The following is a 24,670-nucleotide window of genomic DNA, read 5'->3' as shown; positions in this document are numbered from 1 at the left end:
TTAGTTTAAGCCAAGTTAGACTTTATGTTAGTAAACAAAGATTTAGAAAACTGGTTCAGTGACTTAGCCCCTGTTTGTAGTTTGGAGGCCATAGAAACAAATATTTTCATTTACTATCATTATTTTTATTTTGTGACTTTTATAATCCATCTGTTATACTACTTTTAACAAAACAGTAATTACCATCTTTTAAAAGTAAACAATAATATTTCTGTTCAAGTTACTTTCAAGTTCTCTTTTTATTCATAATAACTTTTGGAGACATGAGATAAATGTTGAAGCTTAGAAATTAACCTTTGCATAGACATCATCCCAAAATATTGTGATGTAGTGAGATAATATAAATTTTTTCACACCTATTAAAATTTCTGCTCAAGTGTATTTGAACTATTTGGATAAAATTTAAGAACTTTTAAAAATCTGTTGTATTAGATATACATGGTTTCAGGTCCATGCTAATAATGGACCTGAAAAAACTCAAAAATACTGACTTTACATTTCTTCCTACAAAAGCTATAAATTACAGAAGAGAAAAAGATATTTCTCAGAAGCTGTGCCTCTTACATAAACTTTTTAACTGACTCTTATGGGATATGACTTCTTAAAAGATGAATATAGAATGGTTATCTTCCTCCTGGAAGAATTAAATACACAGAGATGACAGTGATTCTTGCTATTGATACAGAACTATACTTCCATGACTGTAATTTGTTCTGTGACAAAGTTTTAAAAAAAGAACTTCTTAAATAGATATTCTGCAGTCATGGAATCAGAATAAGCGTGCCTTGGATTCTAAGACAAGCTACTATAAGATGAGAGAGGAAGCAATTGAGAGAGGGTGTATAGCAGATCATTGAGAGGGAGTCAAGACCGGTGAGTAGATCTGCCATGGAGATCTTAGAGACTGATAGCAGGGAACAGAGGTATGTGCAAATGGTCATCCTTAGGATGCTAGAGAATGAGTAATGGGAATGTTCAGCAGGTGGAAAAAGCTGTGCATGGAGAGGGGGAGGGTGATGGCAAGAAGCAAGGAGTGCATGTCTAAACAAGCTAACTCTTGGTGTCAAGGGAATCTAACTGCAAAGACTGATGACTCAACTGTGGCAATAGAAGTCCAGTGGCAGAACATACTTGCTCAGAATGAATATGAGGAACAAACTCAATATAATGTTTTCTTATTGTCTCTAAGGCATTGAGATGCTAGTTAGATGGGACCTGGCACTGAAAGCTCAGCAAATCAAAGTAAGGAATGGGCTTTTTCCTGGTATAAGGATGGAAGCTGGTCCTAGTTTCTTTGAATCAGTGGATAGGGTCAGGGACCATTAGCAAAGTTGATATGATGGTGAATCCTAAATGATGGTTTCAGTTGTCTTTGTATTTTCCTGTCAGTGGAGCTAGCTTGGCTGGAGTCTTGGTGGGATTGGGGATCCTTCAGTTAATAGTTAAGGAGCTGTGTCCCTGTGGCTTAGAAAGTGGAGTTAAGAGTCCTGGCTGGTGATTATAACTGGAGAAAAGACGCTTCCTGTGCTGTTCTTCTCACTGTGCTTCCTGACTCTTAACTGTGGAAGAGAAAAGCCTGAGACATGATTCAAAGCCACTAAAAGATTTGTGAGACCAAGAATACCACAAAACTAAACTTTGTTCAGTTGGGAGATCGGAAAGACAATTCATTTAATCAAAGTTATAGTATTTGCAAATAAGCACTATGCAACAGAGCAAATCCAATAACCTCTAAGAACCCAGAGAGTTCCCTCATTTCTAGGTGCCTCCTGAAAAATGTTTTTCAAAATGAAATAGTAATTTTGGAGGAAGGGTGTTATTAGTTTTCTATTTATGACTTAACAAATTGCCACAAATTTATTAGCTTTCAAGTTTATTATCTCACAGTTCTCTAAGTCAGAAGTCAGGGTTGACTGGGCTGTTTAGGTCTCACAAGGCTGAAATCAAGGTCTGGGCCTGCTGGGTTCTTATTAGGAGGCTCTGAGAAGAATCAGCTTTCACACTTAAGTAGGTTGTTGGTTGGTGGTAAAATTCAGTTCCTTGTGGTTGTAGGAATCAGCTAGAGACTGCTTTCAGGTTCTAGAAACCACAGTGTTCACAGACTCCAAGGATGACCCATGAGTATTTATGGGGGGCTAGTCTACCATGCTGCTAAGTTGCTTCAGTCGTGTCCGACTCTGTGTGACCCCATAGACGGCAGCCCACCAGGCTCCCCCGTCCCTGGGATTCTCAAGATAAGAACACTGGAGTGGGTTGCCATTTCCTTCTCCAATGCAGGAAAGTGAAAAGTGAAAGTGAAGTCGCTCAGTCGTGTCCGACTCTAGCGACCCCATGGACTACAGCCTACCAGGCTCCTCCGTCCATGGCATTTTCCAGGCGAGAGTACTGGAGTGGGTTGCCGTTGCCAGGAAAGCAATTTTTTGCCAAGGGATGACTTTGATTGTCCAATTTCTCTTACCATAAGAATAGTTAAAATACCTAGACCCCCAAACTGGTAGAAACCTAGGGATTTTTTTTTTACTGAATCAATAGTGTAGAAAAAAGACAAAGGCGTCCAGCTTTGAAGTCAAAAAGGAAAAAGTAGGGCAACGACCAGAATCAATAACGGTTAAAAACCTAACACTTTTTCCTTGCTTTTCCTTTAAACTATGGTATTTTGAAATACCGCTTAAGGTTATTTTAGTAAGCGTTTGACTAAAATGTCCCCATTTTGTTTCATTTTTAAACAGAAAATTTTATATGCTATTTGAGTTCTCATCACAACTCATAATTTCAAGGAGTATCATCATACTAGGTTCAAAATTCTTTGTGATCAAAATGAATCTGTGCAACTTAGATCAGCCCCAGGCACATAGTAGGTACCTAATATTTGGGTTGCATGTACGGATGCGAAGATAGCACCTGGAAATAAATTGTCTCAAAGCAGATTCTTTATGTCCGCTTTTTTTCTTTTTTTCCCCTTATAAAGTTATTGAAAATATGGAAGTAGAGAATAGTTCATGTAGTGGTGCAGTTCAAGTAGAGAAGAGTTCCCTCAGTTCATCTTGAGAAGTACAGTCTTACATGTATAAGCTGAATTATTTTACATTACTGCAGCCTAACTTCATTAGCTTATTTCAGGTTTTCATATTTTTTCTACACGTTATTTTGAAAATTTCAAGGGAGAGTTTAGAAATAATACAGTGAATACTCAATACCCCTCACCCAACTAAATCTGCCAATTTTTCAGCCATTTTTCTTATAATCTACCTTTTCTGATTAAAGTTGAATAGAGAATTTAAGGAAGCTGATTTCTGAACTATGAAATATGATGGTTTCTGCTGTTTTGAAAATTAACTAAATCAAAGTCTGCCTGCTAAAGTATTCTTTAGGAATGAAATCATCACTGTGTTTATCAGAGTCCTTTTGCATTTCTCTTGCACTTAAAACATATTTTAGCATCACTAGCTGCTTCCCTTCTATTGCCTATCATATTTCCCATGCTTCTTGCCTTTTGTGTGAAAAAGGTAGCATTTTATAGAAATTACCAGCCAAATCAAAGCACTTTTTTTCTTCCGCATGGCAAACATTAGCTGTAATGTTTAACATCAATTCTTTTACATTCTGTGTTTCTGAGTACTCAGGAACTACTTTTGATTTTGTTTTTAATGTTATTTTCTGAGTCTCGCCCTCTTTTGGAAGCCTAAAGGGTTTGAGTATTATACCCTGGATAATTAAGTTTTGTGAAAACTACCTATAAAATAGTTTTAAAACAAGCCTAAAACAGTAGTCCATGATGCTGGTTCTCTGGACTCTTCAGGGGTGACTAAGTGGAGTGGACTAGAGTAGAAAGCATGTGACACTAAAAATGAATTTATGAAGACAGAGCAAACTGATGCCCGGCAATAATGAAAGTGATTTTTAGATTGTTTCTAGGATCTAACTTTCCAAAACAGAACAACTGGTTCATCACGGTCTGAAAATTAAACTGTTTTATATGTTATTGAAATAAGAGGTCTTTTTTAAATTAGAAATGTCTGCATTTAAACTTAAAATTAGGGATTAGGTTTGTCTTAAGTTATTAATAGCATTTGGTCTTGTTTTTATAGCTATTGACAAAACTGGCAGTGTGTATTTTTAACCTATTGTAATTTTTATTTATATTACAAACAGAAACATGAAATTTCAGAAAGTGTGTGAACAGTTTATCAGTTATAACATTCTAACACTTAATTTTTTGTATCCACCATCTTTGATAGATAATTTTTTACCATTTTCATAATTATAATCATATACCCATTTCTGTATTTGGAATGTTTTTAATAGTAGTATATCATAAATAAGACCTTCCCTGATGGCTCAGATGGTAAAGAATCAGGAGACCCGGGTTTGATCTCTGGGTTAGGAAGATCCCCTGGAGAAGGAAAAGGCAACCCACTCCAGTACTCTTGCCTGGAGAATTCCATGGACAGAGGAGCCTGGTGGGCTATAGTCCATGGGTTGCAAAGAATCGGACATGACTGAGTGACTAACGCTTCCTTTTTAATATCATAAATAAACTCCTGTTTCCCAAATAATTCCATTTGCAACTGTGATTTTTGATGGTTGAAATATTCTGTCACTTATTTGTGCTGCAATTTATAGAAGTATTATATTATTATTAAATTTGACTATTTTTTACAATAAATTTATGACAGTGAACATGTTTAATGCACACTGTTTTTCTCATAGTTCACAATTTATACTGGATAGTATCTGAAAAGAAAGATCTTAATCAAAATGTATTACTTTTTATAGCACATGGTGTATGCATGTGAAGTGCTTTCTACAAATGTACTGACCAGTTTTCCATGCCACTATTGTTCAGTTGCTAAGTCATGTCCAAATCTTTTGTGACCCCATGAACTGTTGCCCATCAGGCTTCTCTGTCCATGGGATTTCCCAGGCAAGAATACTGGAGTGGATTGTCATTTCCTCCTCCAGGGGATCTTCCTGACCCAGGGATCGAACCCACATCTCCTGCATTGGCAGGCAGATTCTTTATCACTGAGCCATCAGGGAAGCCTTTCCACGCCACTATTAACTTGCTAAAATCCTGTCCTAGCATGATTTCTAAACATATTTCCGAAGTTATCAAAAATATCATAACTATATACTTAGATGCTAAAAACATTTGCAAGATTTGCCAGATCTTTTCTTTACATCTATTAACTGAAAAAAATTTCCCCTCAACTTTTGTAATTAGAAAAAAATAACCCAGATACAATCACTGAAAAGGTTCACATCTCACTAGACAAGAAATTTAGAGATCAATACCTATGGAATTGAAACACTGGGAGTTAGAAATATCAGGAAAGCATCCATCATATCTTTAGAAGAGAAAAACAGTTTACATCCCAAGGAACAAAAATCAGATGGCATCAGACTTCTCAGCAACATTAATACCAGACAACAGTGGTACAGTGGTGTCTGTAGTTTTGATGTGAGTTTAAAAAGGTATTTGCACATATGAGGATTTGGGAAATGGTATTCATACATCCTCTAGCCAACTAAGAAATGTATGCAAATTGCAACTCATATGAGGAGCACAGTTATGTTATTTTAAGCTGAAAGGGAAAAAACTAGACAAAATTGGAGTTATTTTTTATGTTGAAAGTATAAAACTGATTATAAAACTGAATGTAGAGGTAAAAATTATTACTGAAAGAAGAGGTGATTAAGACAAAAATTTATACCTAAAACTCTAGGTGTTTATAATGAGGGTTAAGAAATAGAAGAGGGTAATGTAGAATAAGAGAAAGCCACCTTCATTTTTCATAAAGAAAGGTAAACAGTATTGTTTGTATTAACATTAGTACCTTTAAAGCTTAAGATGGAGAAAAGTTTCTTCTTTCTTTTTTTTTTATTTTTTATTTTTTTATTTTTTATTTTCTTCTTTCTAGCTTTAAAGGACATCTCATTAGATGCATATTAGAGGCCTTTTCTGCTGACAAGTGGAACAGTTAAACAAAATATAGCATAAAGTTTTAAAATAAATGGATGGGAGATGATTTGATATATGAGCACACAAAAAGCTGAGCTTGAAATATTAATTTTAGGACAAATAGACTCAAGGCAGTGATTATTAAACAAGAAAAAGAAAAATTAAATGGACAAGCAGTAGTTGTAGGGTATTATATATATATTTGAAAGAGCAAGAGGACAAAAATTAGGGACAATATAAAGGTATTTGGCAAATGGATAAAAATGTAGACCAAGAACATGGATATTTTATTAAGTATTCCTGGAATATTATGAAAATCAACCATTGATTAGGCCATATAAAAATTATTCAAAAGTTCCTAAATACAAAAGTTGTGTATCTTGCGTGCATGCTAAGTCAGTTCAGTCATGTCTGACTCTGTGTGACCCTATGGACTACAGCTCACCAGGCTCCTCTGTCCATGGGGATTCTCCAGGCAAGAATAGTGGAGAGGGTTGCCATGCCCTCCTCCAGGGATCTTCCTGACTCAGGGATGGAACCTGCATCTCTTGCATTAGCAGGCAGGTTCTTTACCACTGGGAAGCCCATGGTATGTCTTACCTGGGCACACTTGGGAAACTAGAAACTAAAAATGAAAATAAAACCTCCATCCATTTATAAATTAAAGTATATCTTTGGTTACATGTACAAAGTTTGATATTAGTGTTCTCATTTTTTTCTAAATCATCTAATCAGTATAATTTTGGTTTCCAGTTATATCCAGTAACTCTTTGGAAAATTAAAATTGTATTTATTGGATGATCTAGGGAAAAAGCCATGAATACCACCATCAGACCTTGCAGATGCAATCAAGGATAAATTCAGAGCCAAATTTTCAGTTTCATATTATTTATCTTTTTAAAAAAGAGAAAATATTTACTAATTTATTAAAAAGTTTGAAAATAAAAACTTTTTTAAACAAAGGAAAGTAGAAAAAAAATTTTAAGAGTAAAATATATTAAATAGGAAAAAAAGGTGAGTTAATAGAACAATTCCTGACAAAGATAATGATGACAATGATGAGAACACTCATTCAATTTAGGAGAAAGCAAGTCAACCTCTGTTAAGGACCAGCAGTTCAGGAAGTCAGGCCAGGCCAGGTAGGCAGGCTGTGCTCCAGAGTCATCCAGAGACTAAGGCTAGCGGGGCCTCCGCCATTGTTCAGGGCATTGGTCTTATAGGCATGACAGAAATTGGATCTGCAATTAAAAGTAAGTAGGAGAAGGCAATAGCAACCCACTCCAGTACTCTTGCCTGGAGAATCCCAGGGACGGTGGAGCCTGGTGGGCTGCCGTCTGTGGGGTCGCACAGTCAGACATGACTGAAGCGACTTAGCAGCAGCAGCAGCAGCAGGAGGCATCCAGAAAATGATGTGTACCCCTTTTGCTCACATTAGTAAGAGCTTAATTCTTGGTGAGAGCAACGGAGACTGAGCAGCATCATGTAGCTGGGTTGTGGTCCCTGGCTACTTTTCTCTTATCATGGGAAAAGACGAAGGACAGATGTTGGTGGTCTACTTGCACGCTCTCAGAGCTGCTACAGAGGACCTTTTTAAAACATGTGGAAGTAGTGTGTATATGAATAAAACAAAAAGTCCCAAAGAAATGAAGTTTTCTGGGAAAAGATAAATGAACAGAATTGAAGTAAATAAGATAAAAAAATATAAAAAATAATAAGGACCATAATTACTTCCAAAATTGCCTTTGTATTCAGGCAGTTTTATCACTGCATATTTTTTAACTTCACAGAGTAGATAAACACCATATTATGTAAATTTCTTCAGAGCATTGCAAAAGAGTTTGTCATCCAGTCCATTTTGAGGAAGCAGAATAATCCTAATGCTTAAATTTGAAAATATAATCTAGCAAGGAATTTTCTAAACCTGTCTCATTTAGAAAATAGATATGAAGATCCTAAATAAAACATTATAGCTAATAAAATTATTAGCCTATTAAAAGGATCATCCATAATAATCAAGCATGGCTTATCTCAAATACAATGATGGTTTAAGAAAACTGTCAATATATAGTACTTATATCATGCTTCCCAAAAGAAAAACTAAATAACACCAATCAAATATGAAAAGGCAATGTGTCTCTTATTATTCCTGACCTTTGAAAATTGTTTAAAAAACACCAAGCATAGAAATATTTCTTAGTATGGTAAAGAACATGTCTTCAACCAATAGCCAAAGTATTTAACTGTGCTCTGCATTAAAATTATGAAGACAGAAAAACTACTGCAGAGCCATGCTTAACCACGGTTTTGATTTCTGCAATTTTTGTTATTCACAGACAACCAGGATCTGAAAAAAATTAAAGATTCAGAAATAAGCAACTCATAAGCTTTAAAATGCACACTATTCTGAGTAGTGTGATGAAGTCTCACCCTGTCCTGCGTCATCCTGCCTAGGACATGAATCATTCTTTTGTCCAGCTTAACCCACCCATTGATCAGTCAGCAGCTGTCTGGGTTATCAAATCCACTCTCATGGTATCACAGTGCTTGTGTTCATGTGACCCTTACTTTGCTTATTAATAGTCCAAAGCACAACAGTAGTGATGTGAGCAATTCAGATACACCAGAAGAAGTTGGAAAAGGCTTCCTTTACGTGAAAAGTTGAAAGTTATAGACTTAATAAGGAAAGAAAAGCAGTCTTATGCTGAGGTTGCTAAGATCTTTGGTAAGAACAAGTCTTCTATGAAATTGTGACAAAGGAAAAAAGACATCTGTGCTGGTTTTCACACCTTAAACTGCCACAGTGCATGATGAGCACTCAGTTAACGTAGAAAAGGCATAATAACATTTGTGGCTGGAAGACATGAACAGGACTTCAGCAAGAGATCCTCTGAACCAGGTGATAACAAGCCATTTTCTGCCAGTAAGGGATGGTTACACAGATGCAGGAATAGGTTTAGATCAAATAATATAAAAATTACAAAAGAGCTGCATCTGTTGATGAAGAAGCCACTGCCAGAAATGAGGAAGGAAAGGAGAGAGACCACATTCATAGAACTTTTATCACAGTATATTGTTATAATCATATTATTTTTAGTTATTGTTGTTCATCTCTTACTGTGCCTAATTTATAAATTAAACTTTAGCATAATTATATATGTATAGGAAAAAACATATACAGGGTTCAGTACTATCTGCAGTTTCAGGCATCCAGTGAAGGTCTTGGAATCTATCCCCCATAGACAAGGGAGTCTACTGTATCAACAGTTTAAATATTTCTCAAAACAATACTTGTATCTGCCTTAAAAATAGCACAAATGTCTTATGAGTAAATACCAATAATCCTCTGCCAGGTCTCGTCCTACTCATTTCTTCCAATTTCCAATAAGTATATCACTATTTTAGTTTCTGTTATTACCTTCACAATTTTATGTATACTTTAAAGATCATTTTCCTTTTCTACCAAATGTAGATTTTATGTCTTGATTCCCAGTTTATTCCTAGGCAGCTGGTTCTGTACCATCCTTAGTAACTAAAACTGTTAGTTATTTAACATGTATTTTATAATCGACTGCATCCTAGTTTTAATTTTAAGCAAAATTTTATTTTATGCCTGTTGTTTTGAAACTTTCTTACAAGAGTATATACAACTTTTTTTTTCCCTACCAGAGGCTACTAGTGATAATAACTAAGGTTAAAATAAGAATTCTTCTAGCTTTTATTTTAGATTGTTAAAAAAGGAAAATATAAAATAACAGCATACCTCACTGTTCTTTACACTCAAAAATAGGGAATTAGAGAATGAAAATAGTATTAAAATTCAGTTATATAATAGCATTGAAGAGAAAATGGGAAGTGGTGCTAGACACATATACAAGGGAAAAGTAAATAACATGAGGAAGGAGCATAGGTTGGCTTGTGCCTTGTTGCAAGGTAGAAAGACATGAAAACACAAAGTCCAAGAAAGGAGACAAATATATAGCAACATGAAGACTTATTTTGTGGTGACTCTTTAAAGTTTATTGTAATATTTTCCTTGGGAAAGCAAATAATTGTTCCATAATTTATTTCATTTGAAAATATCAAATTTAATATATTGTGTTTATAAAAAGTAAGTAAAGATAGTGATTTAGGAAAATATTTTTAAAATTAAAAGTAAAATTTTCACTTTCAAAAAAGCATTGAAATTCAAGTCATGTGGCAAAGTAAGTTAAGAGCAGTTAGAAAATACAAACCTGAAAGTATATATTAAAATCATATAAATTAAACCAGTAAAAAGAAAAATGTTTTAATGGTAATTAATATTTTTACATTTGCTCCAAAAATATTCACTTAATTAGAAGAAATATTTTTAAACCATGTTATTTATATGTCTGTCTTTTTCACAGGAGAGAGAACATAAAAAGTCAACCCTAAATAATTGCAGATATATTATATATAAAGGATTTTCCATGGTATTCTAATGGGAATTCACACAAATCCAGTGAAGCTAATGCTTTGTAGTAGCTCTTAGTATAATTTGCTGTCCTTTTGTAATTCAGTCACCACCCCCACCCCCAGAATAATACATACTTTACAAGTTAGAACCAACAAAATTTTTGTGGATCCTCAAGTCATGAGATAAATTTGTCTCGTGAGTTGGAAGTAAATTTGAAACAAGTCTCAGAAATTCCAGCCATGAAACCCAAGAAATGCGGTATTTCGCCCTTCTACATAAAGCTTTAATCCCTAAAACCTGATTCTTCTGTGGCTTACAGTTTCAAAGCATGTTTTAATATTATTTGTATTGCTACTGTATATAAATGAGCAATTTAGGTAGTTTGAAAAATACACTGTTTTCCAATGCTTAGAGTAACATTTACTGTGTCTTTTTAGTGTTTATTATCAGACTAGTATTTGTTATTGATTACCGTGGTGTACCAAATGGTCCTCTAAGCTTGAGTCCACACAGTACAACAAAGGGAGCAATTATCCCTTGTCAGTAAATCCCAGAAGAATGGATGGATAATTGAGCTCAAAACTGTGATCCACAGAGTGAAGTTTGGACTGAAATGCTCTACGCTAGTGCTTTGTACTGGGTAAATAAACTTGATAATTACTAGTATTCCGTTCACTTCAATTTATGTCCTTAGGCCAAGTCTAGAAGTTGCTATTACACCAGAAAACCAAAGCATCATGCTCTGTACTAGAATGTGGCTACAAAACTATTTTCAAGACATCTCTATTGTTATGGCCACAGTATATTATGAAAGAAAAATTTTCTAATAGTTCTTATGACACTGTAAAGGAATAGGTGCAAAATATAAATATGTAAGACATCTTTAAAATGTAGGAAGGTGATCCCAATGACAGAGTAAGAAGCATATTTAAATCAGTCACCATAATTTGATCCATTTGTTTGGCTGATTCATTCATTTCTGACTATTCTATTTAAAATTATAATTCCTACTCTCTTAACTGGGAACTCTCTTATTTCTTGCTTTCTTTTTCTCCATAGCACTAATTGTGTTTTTCCCCCTTCACTAGAATGTTAATTCCAAAAAGACAAGGATTTTTTTTTTTTTCTATTGTGTCAGCCATTATGTTGTAGAGCTTGATAAGAGAGTCCTGGCAAGATATATTTGGATTGAATTTATTAAATAATTTTGAAGTCATAAAATTAAAATTCAAAAAGTATTTCAGATTTAACTTGCTTAAATCTTCTATGTCATTTGTTTCATTTTTAAATACTAGCTTAAAAAAGCCCTTATAAAACATATACAATGAAGGACTTTGAAGAAAAAACTAGTATATTTTATACCTTTTAACAATGTAATTCTCCCCCACCTCCAAGAAGAGAGAAAAAATAAAGGAGCCAATGACAACCTAACATCTTTACTTGTTAAGTTTTAGTTTTGATACAAACAAATATTTTTCCCTTTAGATAGGCAAAAGCTTTTTTAATATACTTACTGTCCTGTGCTGTGCTCAGTCATGTCCAGTTCTTTGCAACACTGTAGACTGTGGCCTACCAGATTCCTCTGTCCATGGGATTTCCCTGGCAAGAATACTGGAGTGGGTTGCCATTTCCTCCTTCAGGGTATCTTCCCAACCCAGGGATCGAACCTGTGTCTCCTTCAGCTCCTGCGTTGGCAGGCAGATTGTTTATACCACGGAGCCACCTAAGCCCCAGTATACTTGCTAGGCAACAAGAATTACAAGAGAATAGCATATTTGTACAGCACTAAGCAGTTGCAGCAATTCACTAAATTCTGTTTTTTTCTTGTAAACTGGCTCAGAGTTGTAGTGTACGTTTCTATAAAAGCAAAGGTGAGTGTGGTTTACAAACTTGTCTCTTTTAAGTAAGTTTTTTCTTACAGAAAAGGTTTCTGTTCTACAATTAATTAGAACAATAGTGACACCCTATGTCTAACTTTTAGTACTAAGAGCAACTTCCCCATTATAGTAATTGACTGTCAAAAGATGTAGATCAAATCTTTCTTCCTAGATCTGCCTGTAACCATATATATTTAACTAAAAGAAGATAAATGTTTGGTAAGGTTTTCTCTTACTCTAAAATTGTATATGAAAATTTTATACTAGTTAAAATGAGAAAGCAATTTGCCTTTAATTTTTTTAAAAAAACACAAGTGTTGATATAAAATGCAAATTACAACAATATGTGACAAATGGTATGTATTCAATTAATGTACACTTGAATGAAATTGCATGTTTTTGTTTAAAATGGGATAATAGATTGATGTTTAATCTTAATACCTAAGAAATACTATTTCTTCTTTAATACTTAAGTGTTTTATCAGAAGTTTAGAATTTTGGTGTTCATAGGTAAACAACACTTTAGATAACCAAGTTTAAATCTAGGTTTTCTCGGGAAAGACCAAAATCATTGGCCTTGATTGATAATAACTTCCAGTACTATAGAATAAACATACTTTAGTATATTATCAGTTTATATACTGGGAAATATATGCTGCAAATATACTGAGATATTACATCTTCTCATGGAATATTAATGCATGAATGAATAAACTGATGGGAGATAAGTATAACAAATATACTAGATCTTGGATTTGAGTTACTTTCATAACAGAACTGTTGGATTCATACTGATCTGTCTTTAATATATTTCTGATCCCTTCTTGACTGTTCTTGGGATTTGTAATGTATCTAAACAGATTGAGGGATGAAATCCATGGTTGTAAAGTAGTTGTATGTATTACTGCTCTATGTAAGAATTAAATCTAAAACCTTGACTCAATTACGAAGAGCCTATCCCAAAGTTTTTCATATTCCTATTTTATGAAGCTGTAGGATTCCATGAAATCATTTGCAAGTAAAGTAGACTTTGAATTTTTCAATCTGATTTTTTTATAATCTGTTTATATGAGACTAATCTGTGCAAATCTAATTCCTTTCTCTTATTCAGTCTCCTAATTACTTTTTCATCCTCACCACCCTACTTCTGCTATCTATTTTGGCTACCAATTATAGTATTTATATTAGAAAGTGAATAAAGTGAGTGTTGCCACCTATAGACAGAGAATTAATATAAACAGAGTTCCTTTTTCCATCTCGTACAACCATCATTTTCAAACTTGTTACTTATTTACCTATTGGTTGTTGCCATTTCATAAGTCTTTGCCTTAAAGCATTTATTTAAATTTCTATCATTTTATCATAATTGCCTTTTATATATCACTCAAATATAGCATCTTATTATAGTTTGTAACTTTAAAAAGTTTTAAAGAGATCTGTTTAAACCAAATAACTTAGTCGTATACCAAAGTAACTACTATATCTTACTTTACCTCTGGAGTGGGGAAAATTACCAATATTTGTTCCCAGGAATGAAAAGCTTCCCTTCCTACAGTCTGTTATCATCAGTCTTTGGTTTTGTGCCTTCTCTGTAATGATATAGGTTTGTTTCTCCTTTATTCTTTGCAGAGTGCTGCAGCAGCTCCCAGTCCAGTGCTAGGAAACATTCCCCCAGGAGATGGCATGCCAGTAGGCCCTGTGCCACCAGGGTTCTTTCAGGTACTCAGAGCAACTCTGACTAGGACTGTTAAGGCATAGGAACTCCTGTTCAATTTTATTGAAAGATACAAAGGAGAATGAGGCTATTGTAATCCTTAAAGTAAACATAATACTGTCAGCCAACTCTTGATTATTCAGAGATCTGTTTTAGTGTGTAGATTAGCCCTTCCCTCCAGTGTTTTATTTGTTGTCCAATTTTTATTCGTGTATTTATTTTGCCATTTCACTGTTCAAGTAAGAAAGGTGGCTTAAGTGCAAATTAGCCCATTAAGCTAATGTGGTGAAGATTTGGTGGAAGAAAAGGCTAATGGATGAGGTTTTAGAATAATACATGGATTTTAACTATGTAAGCCATCCATATCTCCACAGACCAAAGATAATCAAGATTTGGCTGTACTTTCACACTATGGCTAAATCATAACTTATTCATTTATCAAAATTATAGGCTATAACAAAGTATTTTTGTTATAGAATCATTTTTGTGGCTTTTAAACTGAGATTTTTATCAATATCATTACATAACATAAAATCAGATTTTAAAATGCATATGTTAGTATTTTACATTTGCAACAAGCACATTTATTTTAGCAAAATATAATAATGATTTTTTAAATTACATTACTTTTATGGCATCCACATTTAAATCTGACAGTTTTCTAACCCAAACCAACGTAGATTCTGAAGTTTAACTACATAGTTAATTTTATAACACCCTTTGAGAAAATTAGGAAGAAATTAGGAGTTAGAGCTACGATTGGAAGGCAGTATGGGAATTAATGTAATAGGCAATATTGTTAATGAATTACATGGGGTACTTATAAACTATTTTGTCACTTTTGTGTTTTGTATTTTCAAGATTCTTGAAAATCATGTGTTGATACATACCATCATTACAGAGTAGATCAATGTACTTATAAATGTGAAAACAGAAAAATAAGTAACTTTCCACAGTACAGCAATTGAATAAAAAAGTCATAATTAGAACTGAGTACTAACTCTGAAATGTAAAGTCCTTTAGGATATGCTTATTTGTCTGGCTACTTTATATTGATATTCAAAGTCTTAGAACTCACATTCTGTGGTGAAGCACCTTAAAATATAGGAACATATAATTAATCACTATTTAAGATAATAAAACCTAACACTTAGTAACTGCTTACTGTATGCCATGTTTTTGTTCTAAATGTTTCACATGTATAAACTCTTAATCTTCACAATAACCTAAGTGTAAAGTAAATCTTATCATTCTTATTGCACAAATAAAAAAACCAAGGCACAATAAGCAGTTTGTACAAAGTCAGAAAGTCACAGGACTGGGATTCAAGGCAAGGCTCTCTGAACTCCTGCCCTGGACTTTACCATTTAAAGTTCATGTTGTGTGTGTGTTAGTTGCTCAGTCGTGTCTGACTCTGGAACCCTGTGGACCATAGCCTATCTGTCCGTGGGATTTCCCAGGCAAGAATACCGGAGTGGTTTTCCATTCCCTTCTTCAGGGTATCTTCCCAAGCCAGGGATCAAACTTGGGTCTCCTGCATTGCAGGCAGATTCTTTACCTTCTGAGCCAATGTTCATTGTTGATCATTATTCATAAAATATTTCTAGCTCATTTTATGTGTTTTCCTCATGCTAAGGATAGATTGGAGTTAGGGAGTAAATCAGAAGAGTTTACCTACTTACAAGAGCTAGTAGAAGCTCTCTAAGTGGCACTTAAAAAAAAAAAAAAGAGGATGAGTTCGGAAAGAAGCCAAATTCTTCCTAGGGTCAAGCAAAGATGTATAAACCTATACATATTCATTTTCACATTTTGTAGAATGAGCCAGTCTTCCCTTACCTGCCTTCTGCCTAAGTCTTGGTAAGAGTAGTTGAAACAGAATTAATTTTTGTTTTAATCCAATTAGATAAACATTTGGCTCCCAGTAGACGTCAGGCACTATGGCAGGCATCTAAACATGAATGTGTCTATATGTAGCTTCCTAAAGCTCACTGTCTAACCAGCGAGGCATTATTGACAATAAATAACTGTAATATAGCAAGATATATGTTGAAACAATGTAAAGTTCTATGTTGACCTAGAGAAGAGAACTATTAAGTCTGCCTGAACTAGAGCTAAAGGTGGTTTTGAAAAAGTTTTCCAAGAAAACAATCAGAGGAACAGTACTCTAGAAAGTGGGAAAAATATAAGCAAAAGCATGGAAGCATCAGATTTACCTATGCAGAGGTGTTCAGCGAAATATGAATGGACAGTAGAGGAGGGAGGCAGGCAGGAATTCCTGGAAATGAAATTGGAAGATAAACTCTAGCATCTTGAGAAGGGCCTTGTGTGCCGTGTAAAGAACTTGAGTCATTATTCACTAGGCTTGTAGGAGCTGTTGGACATCTCTAAGAAGGGCAGTGACCAGAATTCAAACTATAGGGTAGATTTACGCTTTGTTAAGCACCTGTGATATAGTTGTATACAAAATCCCTGCCCTCAAAAATGTACACTGTGGTGAATGAGAAAGAAAAGGCAATTCAAATTTAGAAAGAAATGGCTATATTAAATGAGTAGTGTGTGTTTTTAGAGCAAATCAGAAGGCCACCAAACTCAATCTTGGGAGAGCCATTGTCAGAAAAATATTGCCAAAACAGTAAATAAATCCAAGTTGGCATCTAAAGATGATTAGGCAAAGGATGCAGGGAGAGATGAAAAGAACATTCCAGGAAGAGGGAAAAATAAATTATGAAGACCCAGACAAGAAAGCAGAGACCAAATAATTCCCCAAAACTGGAGCTTAGTTATTAGCTAAAGAGAGAATGACTAGCAATGAGGCTCCAAAGGAACCCTGAGGGGCCTTGTAGGTTAGTTAAGAGTTTGAGCTTGATCTTAAAGGCAGTAGTAAGCTATTGAAGGGTTTTAAGCTGGACGGAGGCCTATTCCTATTTGCATTTTTTTGAAAAATCACTCCAGTTATAGGATGTAGCGAGGATTGCAGAGGGACAGTTTTGAAAGTAGGGAGACTATTTAGGGGGGCTGTTACGGTAATCCACATGAGATTTGATGATAGGGACCACAAAATTTGAGGTGGGACCTCCAATTAAAGATATCCCGCAGACCAATGAGCATAAAGGTTTGAAGGCCAAGACAGTGATCTAGACTACAGATAAAAGTTGCAGGATTGTCATCATATCAAGGACCTGAAGCCACAGGTGTAGGCTGACTGTTCAGGGAGAAAGTACAGAATGAGAGAGTAAAGGGATGTGTACTTGAGCTCCCAAAACACTAACACTCAAAAGAAGAGCGAAGGCAACAGAACCCGTGAGAGAGGCTGTCGCAGGGGGTCAGCTGGATGGCAGTGACAGTAGCTCAAGAAAGAGGCTCTGTGGACCCCTTAATATTTAAGAGCAACGGCAGCAGCACTGGGGAGGAAGAAGCAATGCATCGTTATGCTCACTAGGCATTAGTTGATTAAACAAGTTGGACTTGCAGAAATCAAAGATAATTCTGAGGTTCCTACTTTAGACCCTTGGAAAACTTTCATGTCTTTATCTAGTTAGGAAAGATAGGAGGTAGAAAAAGTTTTAAAGATGCTTAAGCATGATAAACGTCATCCCTTTCTATCCAGGGACACCATTCCAGCTAATCCTTTAAATATTCATTTTCCTTATTCGGTAGGCTTAAGTATGTTCAGTCTCCCTAGAAATGCCTCTCTGAAATACTGGAAAACTCAAGTCATCAAACCTTTTTTAAAAAGCAGCAGTATGTTGTCTTTGGTACATATCATGATGGGCTCAGGGTCTGTTTCCTAAATATCAACATCACTTTCCTGTCCTTCAGCATGATTCTGGCCACAATGCCTGTTAATGGAGAGTAGCTGCCTGCTGTAAGTAGACATATCAAGACAATGATAATTCAAGTCCACGTACCAGTTTTTAATCCAGTTCCATAGAGATAGTGACGTCCAAGAATTACGCAGAGAATGAAATCAGTTTTGAATTCCCATTCTTAGTGAGGAAGTGCAAAGCTTATTTGGGGACAGTTGGAATGGTGCTAGACCAGGAAAGCATTGAATTAATGCATAAAGCTTCACCATCTTCAACAATTCTGAGCTTCACTCAGTATGTGATCATATCATAAGATGTACTTTAGTGACCTCATGGACTGTAGTCCGCCAGATTCCTCTGTCCATGGGATTTCCCAGGCAAGAATACTGGAGTGGATTGCCATTTCCTTCTCTAAGGGGTCTTCCCGACTGAGGGATCCAACCCATGTCTTCTGCTTGGCAGGCAAATTCTTTACCACTGAGCCACCTGAGAAGTTCCCCTTTTCCATTATAACTATAGACAAATACATTACCAAATGAAATTATTACAAACTCTAAATCTGTGAATTCATAACAACTGCATGAAGAATCAGTTCACTTCATTTGCTCAAGTGTCCGACTCTTTGCAACCCCATGGACTGCAGCACACCAGGCTTCCTTGTCCCATCACCAACTCCTGGAGCTTACTCAAAACTCATGTCTATTGAGTTGGTGATGCCATCTGACCATCTCATCCTCTGTTTTCCCCTTCTCCTCCCACCTTCAGTCTTTCCCAGCATCAGGGTCTTTTCCAATAAGTCAGTTCTTTGCATCAGGTGGCCAAAGTATTGGAGCTTCAGCATCAGTCCTTCCAATGAATATTCAGGACTGACTGCCTTTAGGATTGACTGGTTAGATCTCTTTGCAGTCCAAGGGACTCTCAAGAGTCTTCTCCAACCCCACAGTTCAAAAGCATCAATTCTTTGGCACTCAGCTTTCCTTATAGTCCAACTCTCACATCCATACTTGACCACTGGAAAAACCATAGCCTTGACTAGACGGACCTTTGTCAGCACTGTAATCTCTCTGCTTTTTAATATGCTATCTAGGCTGTTCATAGCTTTTCTTCCAAGGAGCAAGCGTCTTTTAATTTCATGACTACAGTCACCATCTGCAGTGATTTTGGAGCCCAAGAATACAGTTAACTTAGACTCCAAAATAAATACGGTTAATTCCCTATACATTTAATAAGTCCATCCTGGAAGACAGTCTCTAGATTAGCATCTGTTAGTGACAGGTAGCAACATGGTTCAGACTTAAACCCTCATAAACCCTTAACCCGCCATTTTTTATTGAAATGGAAGTGCTTGTATTGAGTATGAGCTCAATTAAGTAAAATCAAGGGGTATAGCTGAACATACAAACAAAGGTGTTAGTTTGGTAAAATGAAGCCATTTGAAGTAAGGCACGTTCATTTACTTGGAGTCTTTTATCAAAGGAGTAATTTGTATAAGAAATGCTATAAATTCTCAGAGTGACCTACCACAGAACTGGTGAATAACTTCAGAATAACTTTCTTAAGTTGAGGAATCTTGTTACTAGGGTCAGAGGGAAGATAGTAAAAGTGGCCATTTGGTAGTTTTGGTGGAAGAAAATAACAGTACTGCGGCATGGTATGAATACGCATAACAGGCCCTTTGAACTAAATCTGTGCTATGGCTCTCCTGTCCCAGTGCCAGAGTATTATTCGCAAGTTTCATTGTATGCTAAGAAATTTGAATCATGGATTAAAAGCTTCAGTCTGCTATATATTCATTCTCATAGCATTCATACTAAAAATCAGGCAAAATTTTACCAAATAGGCAGCATTAATCCTGAACCAATTAGATTTTCTTCACATTTGTGTATAGTAAAATAGTTTAGTTAAATGCATTTATAAACAAAGTTCTCATTCATGTTTTTTTATTTAAATAGACTGTTAACTGTCACCTTAAGAAGTATTATAATTTTCTAGATTTGAGCAATAAGAAATCTTCTCTTGTGAATTTATTAGAACTTATACTTATTTGTACTTATTAAAATTCATTTATTTATAAACTTATTATAACTTTTTGTAGTTATTTAAACATATTTTTTTTATAACTTATACTAATTAAAGCATTTCTGATTGCAACCAAAAAAAAAAATCTGGGGGAGTGAAAAATACTTTATTTTTCCTCCTTTCTGCCCTTATCACAAGAAAACTTTTAAGAAAACCACATCTTGTTTGTATCACTTTAAGTATATCTATAACTTTTATATGAAAACACAATAATATTTATGTATATTTAATAGGTTTAATGTAGGTATCTTTGAGTGTGCCACTAATGTGGGATATACTTGTAAATTTCTAATTCTGAATTCTGTGTCGCCTTTTGTTCATTTTTACCGTGTACCATATTGCGTTTTGATTTTTATCTTGATCCATTTGCTGTCTTCTTAGTCACTGGATCTACATGTAGTCTTTACTGAAAACTGTTGAAAACTAATAATATACTGATGATGGATTGTAAATGTAAGGTTTTGTTTGACATGAATAAGATTATATATACTTGTTTAAGATAAAGTATACCAAGTAATTTAGTTTCAGACTGTGGTGGCCATCCATATTTTAAAATCCAAATTGATCAAAACTCTGATATGGTGGAACCTGTGTTGCAGCACGTTTGTAAGTCACAGTCTGTTTACAGGCAGAGCATCAGCAATGGTAAAGCGGCTTTGCCATCTAGTGGTGGTTTGCCAGTGTCTCTACTTGTTTGGGTATATTTTCCAAAGGTTCTATTTTTATCAAGACTGCACAGTCGCAAGCTGACCTAATGCTTTGACATAGTAATAACATAATAAGAAGTACAAAAAAATAGAAATAAATCTCCCCTTTTCTTCATGGTACTCTTATTGGCTAGAAAAAGCTCAATATAAGTGACATTTATAAAGCACCAAAGACAAAAACAAAACTCAAGATAATAATGATATTCTTAATATTTTAAAGGAAAAAGAGTCAAAAAGGAGAAAAATAGTTACTTAATCTAACACTGCAACTTAAAAAGACAAACAGGAAGAAATGTTTTTACAACATTAAATGTTTCTGGAGGTATATATTTATTTGACTTATTTCTGGACATAGAAAGTGAAAGTTGCTCAGTTGTGTCCAACTTTTTGCAACCTCGTGGGCTATACAGTCCCTGGAATTCTCCAGGCCAGAATACTGGAGTGAGTGGGTAACCTTTTCCTTCTCCAGGGGATCTTCCCAGCCCAGGGATCAAACCCAGGTCTCCCGCATTGCAGGTGGATTCTTTACCAGCTGAGCCACAAGGGAAGCCCAAGAATACTGGAGTGAATAGCCTATCCCTTCTCCAGAGGGTCTTCCCGACCCAGGAATCGAACCAGGGTCTCCTGCATTGCAGGCGGATTCTTTACCAACTGAGCTATCAGGGAACCTTCATAACTAAGTATACTCCTCTGCTCTGCTCCTCATATTCAGACTTTTACAATACAACTGTTTTATTATCAGAGGACTTGTTTTATCCTATTATTTAACATATAGTTAGTGTCTATGCCTTACTTACACATATACTTAAATAGTTCCCTTCTATTATTAATCTTCGATTGTCTTCTCTCCTAATGGTTTGCCTTTCCTCTTATCCCTCCTGATTATGTCTATTTCAGAAGTTAGTCTTAGGAAATACTCTAAACCAAGAGAAACTTTTTCCTTCTCTTCAGAAGTTGTAGATATCATCTTTGACCTCAGGTAACAAACTGAAAGATTAGGAAGTGTATCATTTCTTAATTTGAATGATTGCTAAATATCACAAGTTGAATTGACTTACTGAACTATAACTTTTAACATTATCAGTATATTTAATATATAGTCTAAAATTCAGTCATTAAGTATAGTAGTTCTCGGAATTAAATACACTAGGATATGGAGAGTAGAGGTGGGGAAGGTTATTTATTTACCAGAGTTCAAGACATAAAGCTGAAGTTTCATTTTCTTAGAAATGTCATTTTGAATCTTTAAAGAACAAGGATTCTAAATACCAAGAACAGAACAAATCTTGCTCTAGTATAAAGATAAAAGCAGCCTAAAAAAATAAAGGTGCCTGACAGCTGCTGGCTTTGATAATGCTTTCCTACAGTTGTAGGAGTTTTTCTGGCCTCAACTCTTAGAACAAATTAAAACTTCTCAGCATGAGTAACTTAAGTTTAAAAAAAAATTTAGTTTCAAATTAAAGACCCTACGTTTTGACTAGATGGACAACAAGCAAAGAGGGGAGTACCAGGGGCTCAGAGTCTTTACTTGGGTTTTTCAATTAGAACAGAATGAAATACTTTCTTGTTAGAAACCTTACTTTTTTGTTTATTTACCAAAATGAGTTATTTATGAAAAAGTTAACCTGGCTATCCTAGACCAATGTCTTACTACTGAAAATTATTCCCAGAATATGTCCATTTTTATTATAGGTCCCTGGGAAACAAAAAATGTATAACAAATATCTAAAGACAGTTTATAACAGAATCTTAGTGTTTTGTTTAATGTTTGTTATAGAAACAAAACCAAAAATGGTTAGCATTCTTTGGGGAATTAAAGATAAAGAAATGAATTATTAAGTATAAAGTGAAAGTCGCTCAGTCATGTCCAACTCTTTGCAACCCCATGGAATTCTCTAGGCCAGAATACTAGAGTGGGTAGCCTTTCCCTTCTCAGGGGATCATCCCAACCCAGGGATTGAACCTCGGTCTCCCACATTGCAGGTGGGTCTTTACCAGCTGAGCCACAAGGGAAGCCCATCAAATATAAATCAAATATTAAATATATTGCAAGTTCCCTATATAGGTGGGATAAATTTGGCCTAAGTATACATTAGAATACCTTCAGCTTTTTGAAAAAATAGCATATCGGACTTCCCTGGCAGTCCAGTAGTTAAGACTCCATGCTTCCACTGTAGGGGGCATGGATTCCATTCCAGATGGGGAACTAACATGCTGCACTGTGTGGCAAAAAAAAAAAAAAATCACCCTAAAAAAGCTAAAACAACTTATCACTAGGTGATATTGTTCTGAAATAATTTGTCTTCTGTCTATATCAGAAGTCAACAAACATTTTCTATAAAATGCCAAATAGTAAATATTTAAGGATTTGAAGGCTCTGAAGTGACACTACTCAACTCTGTTGTAGTGTAAAGGCAGTCATAGACACTGTGTAGACTGAAGAGCGTGGCTATAGTGAAGGACAGGAAGCCTGGTGTGCTGCAGTCCATGGGATAGCAAAGAGTCGTCCATGACTTAGTGACTGAACAACCACCGTTGCAATCAAACCTTACTTACAAAAACAAGTAGTGGTTATGAATATGATCATCATGACAGCGTGTAAGAAATCTAAAGGGTTAGGACTAAGAACAGTGTTTCTCTAAGCATGTTCTGTGTAACATTGGCCAAGAGTCCTGGGGGTCACCTGCCTCCTAGTATATCAGAATTCTTGGTGGTGGGGCCGTGGTGCTGGAAATCCTTTGGTTTTTGTTGTTGTTTTTTCTTTTTTTAAACAAGTGAGTCTTACAAGCTAAAATTTGAGAACAACTGGCTAAGATAGCTGATGACATTCAGCATCAAATACTGACTGCCCCACCCCCCTTACCCATGCTAGAGTTATTGCAGTAATAAGCTAAATAGAAGCCCCTGCTCACCCTCAACTTAGAGTCCACTATGGGAGGCAGTCAGCAAACCAGATAAATGTTTAAAAATATAAGACATGTTAGATTGTGATAAAGACTAGAGAGGAAAATGAATCAGAAAAGAACTGACAATGTAGAGGAAGTTCTGGATGGATTGGCCACAGAAGGTCTCAACAAGAAGATGCTATTTGAGTGAAGACCTGAAGGAAGTCAGGGAATAAGAAGCTGGTGTCTGAAGGAAGTGTTGTAGACTGAGGGAGCAGCCAGTGTAAAGTCCCTGAGTTCAGCATATGACTGGCCTTATCCAGGGACAACTGAAATGCCTGAGTAACTATAGTGGACTGTCAGTGGGGAAGACAGATACACAAAATTGTAGGCAGTAGAAAGCCACATCAAGTAGAACTTTGTAGGTCATTTGGGGTTTGGCTGAGTGGAGGGTTTTAGCAGGGTCCTCTTGGCTGCTATGCTGAGATTTGTCTATTGGAGGGAATGGTGGAAGCAGAGAGGCCAGTTTGGATATCATTACAAAATTTTAACAAGAGGTTATTATGGCTCAAAGGTGGTAACCACGGTGAGAAGTTAGATATATCTTGGAGTTAGAGCCAACAGATCTTGGAGACGGTCTGGATATGTGTTGTGAGAGAAAAAGACAAATGAAGAGTGACTGCAAGGTTCTTGACCTGTTCACCTGGAAGAACAGAGCTGACATTTATTTACTTATGTAAGTAAAACTGCAAGAGGAAGTATGAGAGGAATATCAGAAGCTTAAGTTTGAACTTGTTAAGATTAAGGTGACTATTAGATATTCAAGAGATGTCAAGTAGAGAGCAAAAGGTATCAGATCTGGAGTTTTATGCCTGAGGCTTGGGCTTGAGACATTTGGGAGTTATTAGCATATGGATAATATTGACAGCTGTGAGCCTGGATGACATCACCAGGGTAATGAGTAGAGAGACACAAGAAGCATCTCAAGGCTCTGATATGAAGAAGGCAAGAAGATGAGGAGTAACCAGGAAGAAAAATGGGAAGGAGGTGCACATGAGTTAGGAAGAAAATCAGGCACTGTGGGAGCCTGGAAGCCAAGAAGAAAAATGTTTCAGGGAAATAAGGAATGATCAGCTGTGTCAAATGCTTCCGATAGTTCAAATTAGTTGAGGGCTCACACCTGACAGTTGGACCCAATGAGGTGG

General features: G+C 35.6%; 1 protein-coding gene across 8 annotated transcripts in view; it reads left to right on the top strand.

The window, feature by feature from the left end:
• SSBP2 (single stranded DNA binding protein 2) overlaps window positions 1–24,670 on the top strand; it is a 400,682-nt gene that overhangs the window by 298,109 nt on the left and 77,903 nt on the right. For 6 of the 8 annotated variants that reach the window (XR_008707889.1, XM_055563007.1, XM_055563030.1 and 3 more), the window contains exon 5: window positions 13,904–13,993. The exons of the other annotated variants lie outside the window; for them this stretch is intronic. Coding sequence is in view for 5 of the 6 variants with exons in the window: in XM_055563007.1 (XP_055418982.1) it covers window positions 13,904–13,993 (90 nt within the window). In the remaining variant the exon portion in view is untranslated. The remainder of the gene's footprint in view (window positions 1–13,903; window positions 13,994–24,670) is intronic. 8 annotated transcript variants of the gene reach the window in all.

This window comes from Bubalus kerabau, chromosome 1 (genome assembly GCF_029407905.1).
Source record: "Bubalus kerabau isolate K-KA32 ecotype Philippines breed swamp buffalo chromosome 1, PCC_UOA_SB_1v2, whole genome shotgun sequence".
Lineage (NCBI taxonomy): Eukaryota > Metazoa > Chordata > Mammalia > Artiodactyla > Bovidae > Bubalus > Bubalus kerabau.
This window is presented reverse-complemented; position numbering and strand designations above follow the sequence as displayed.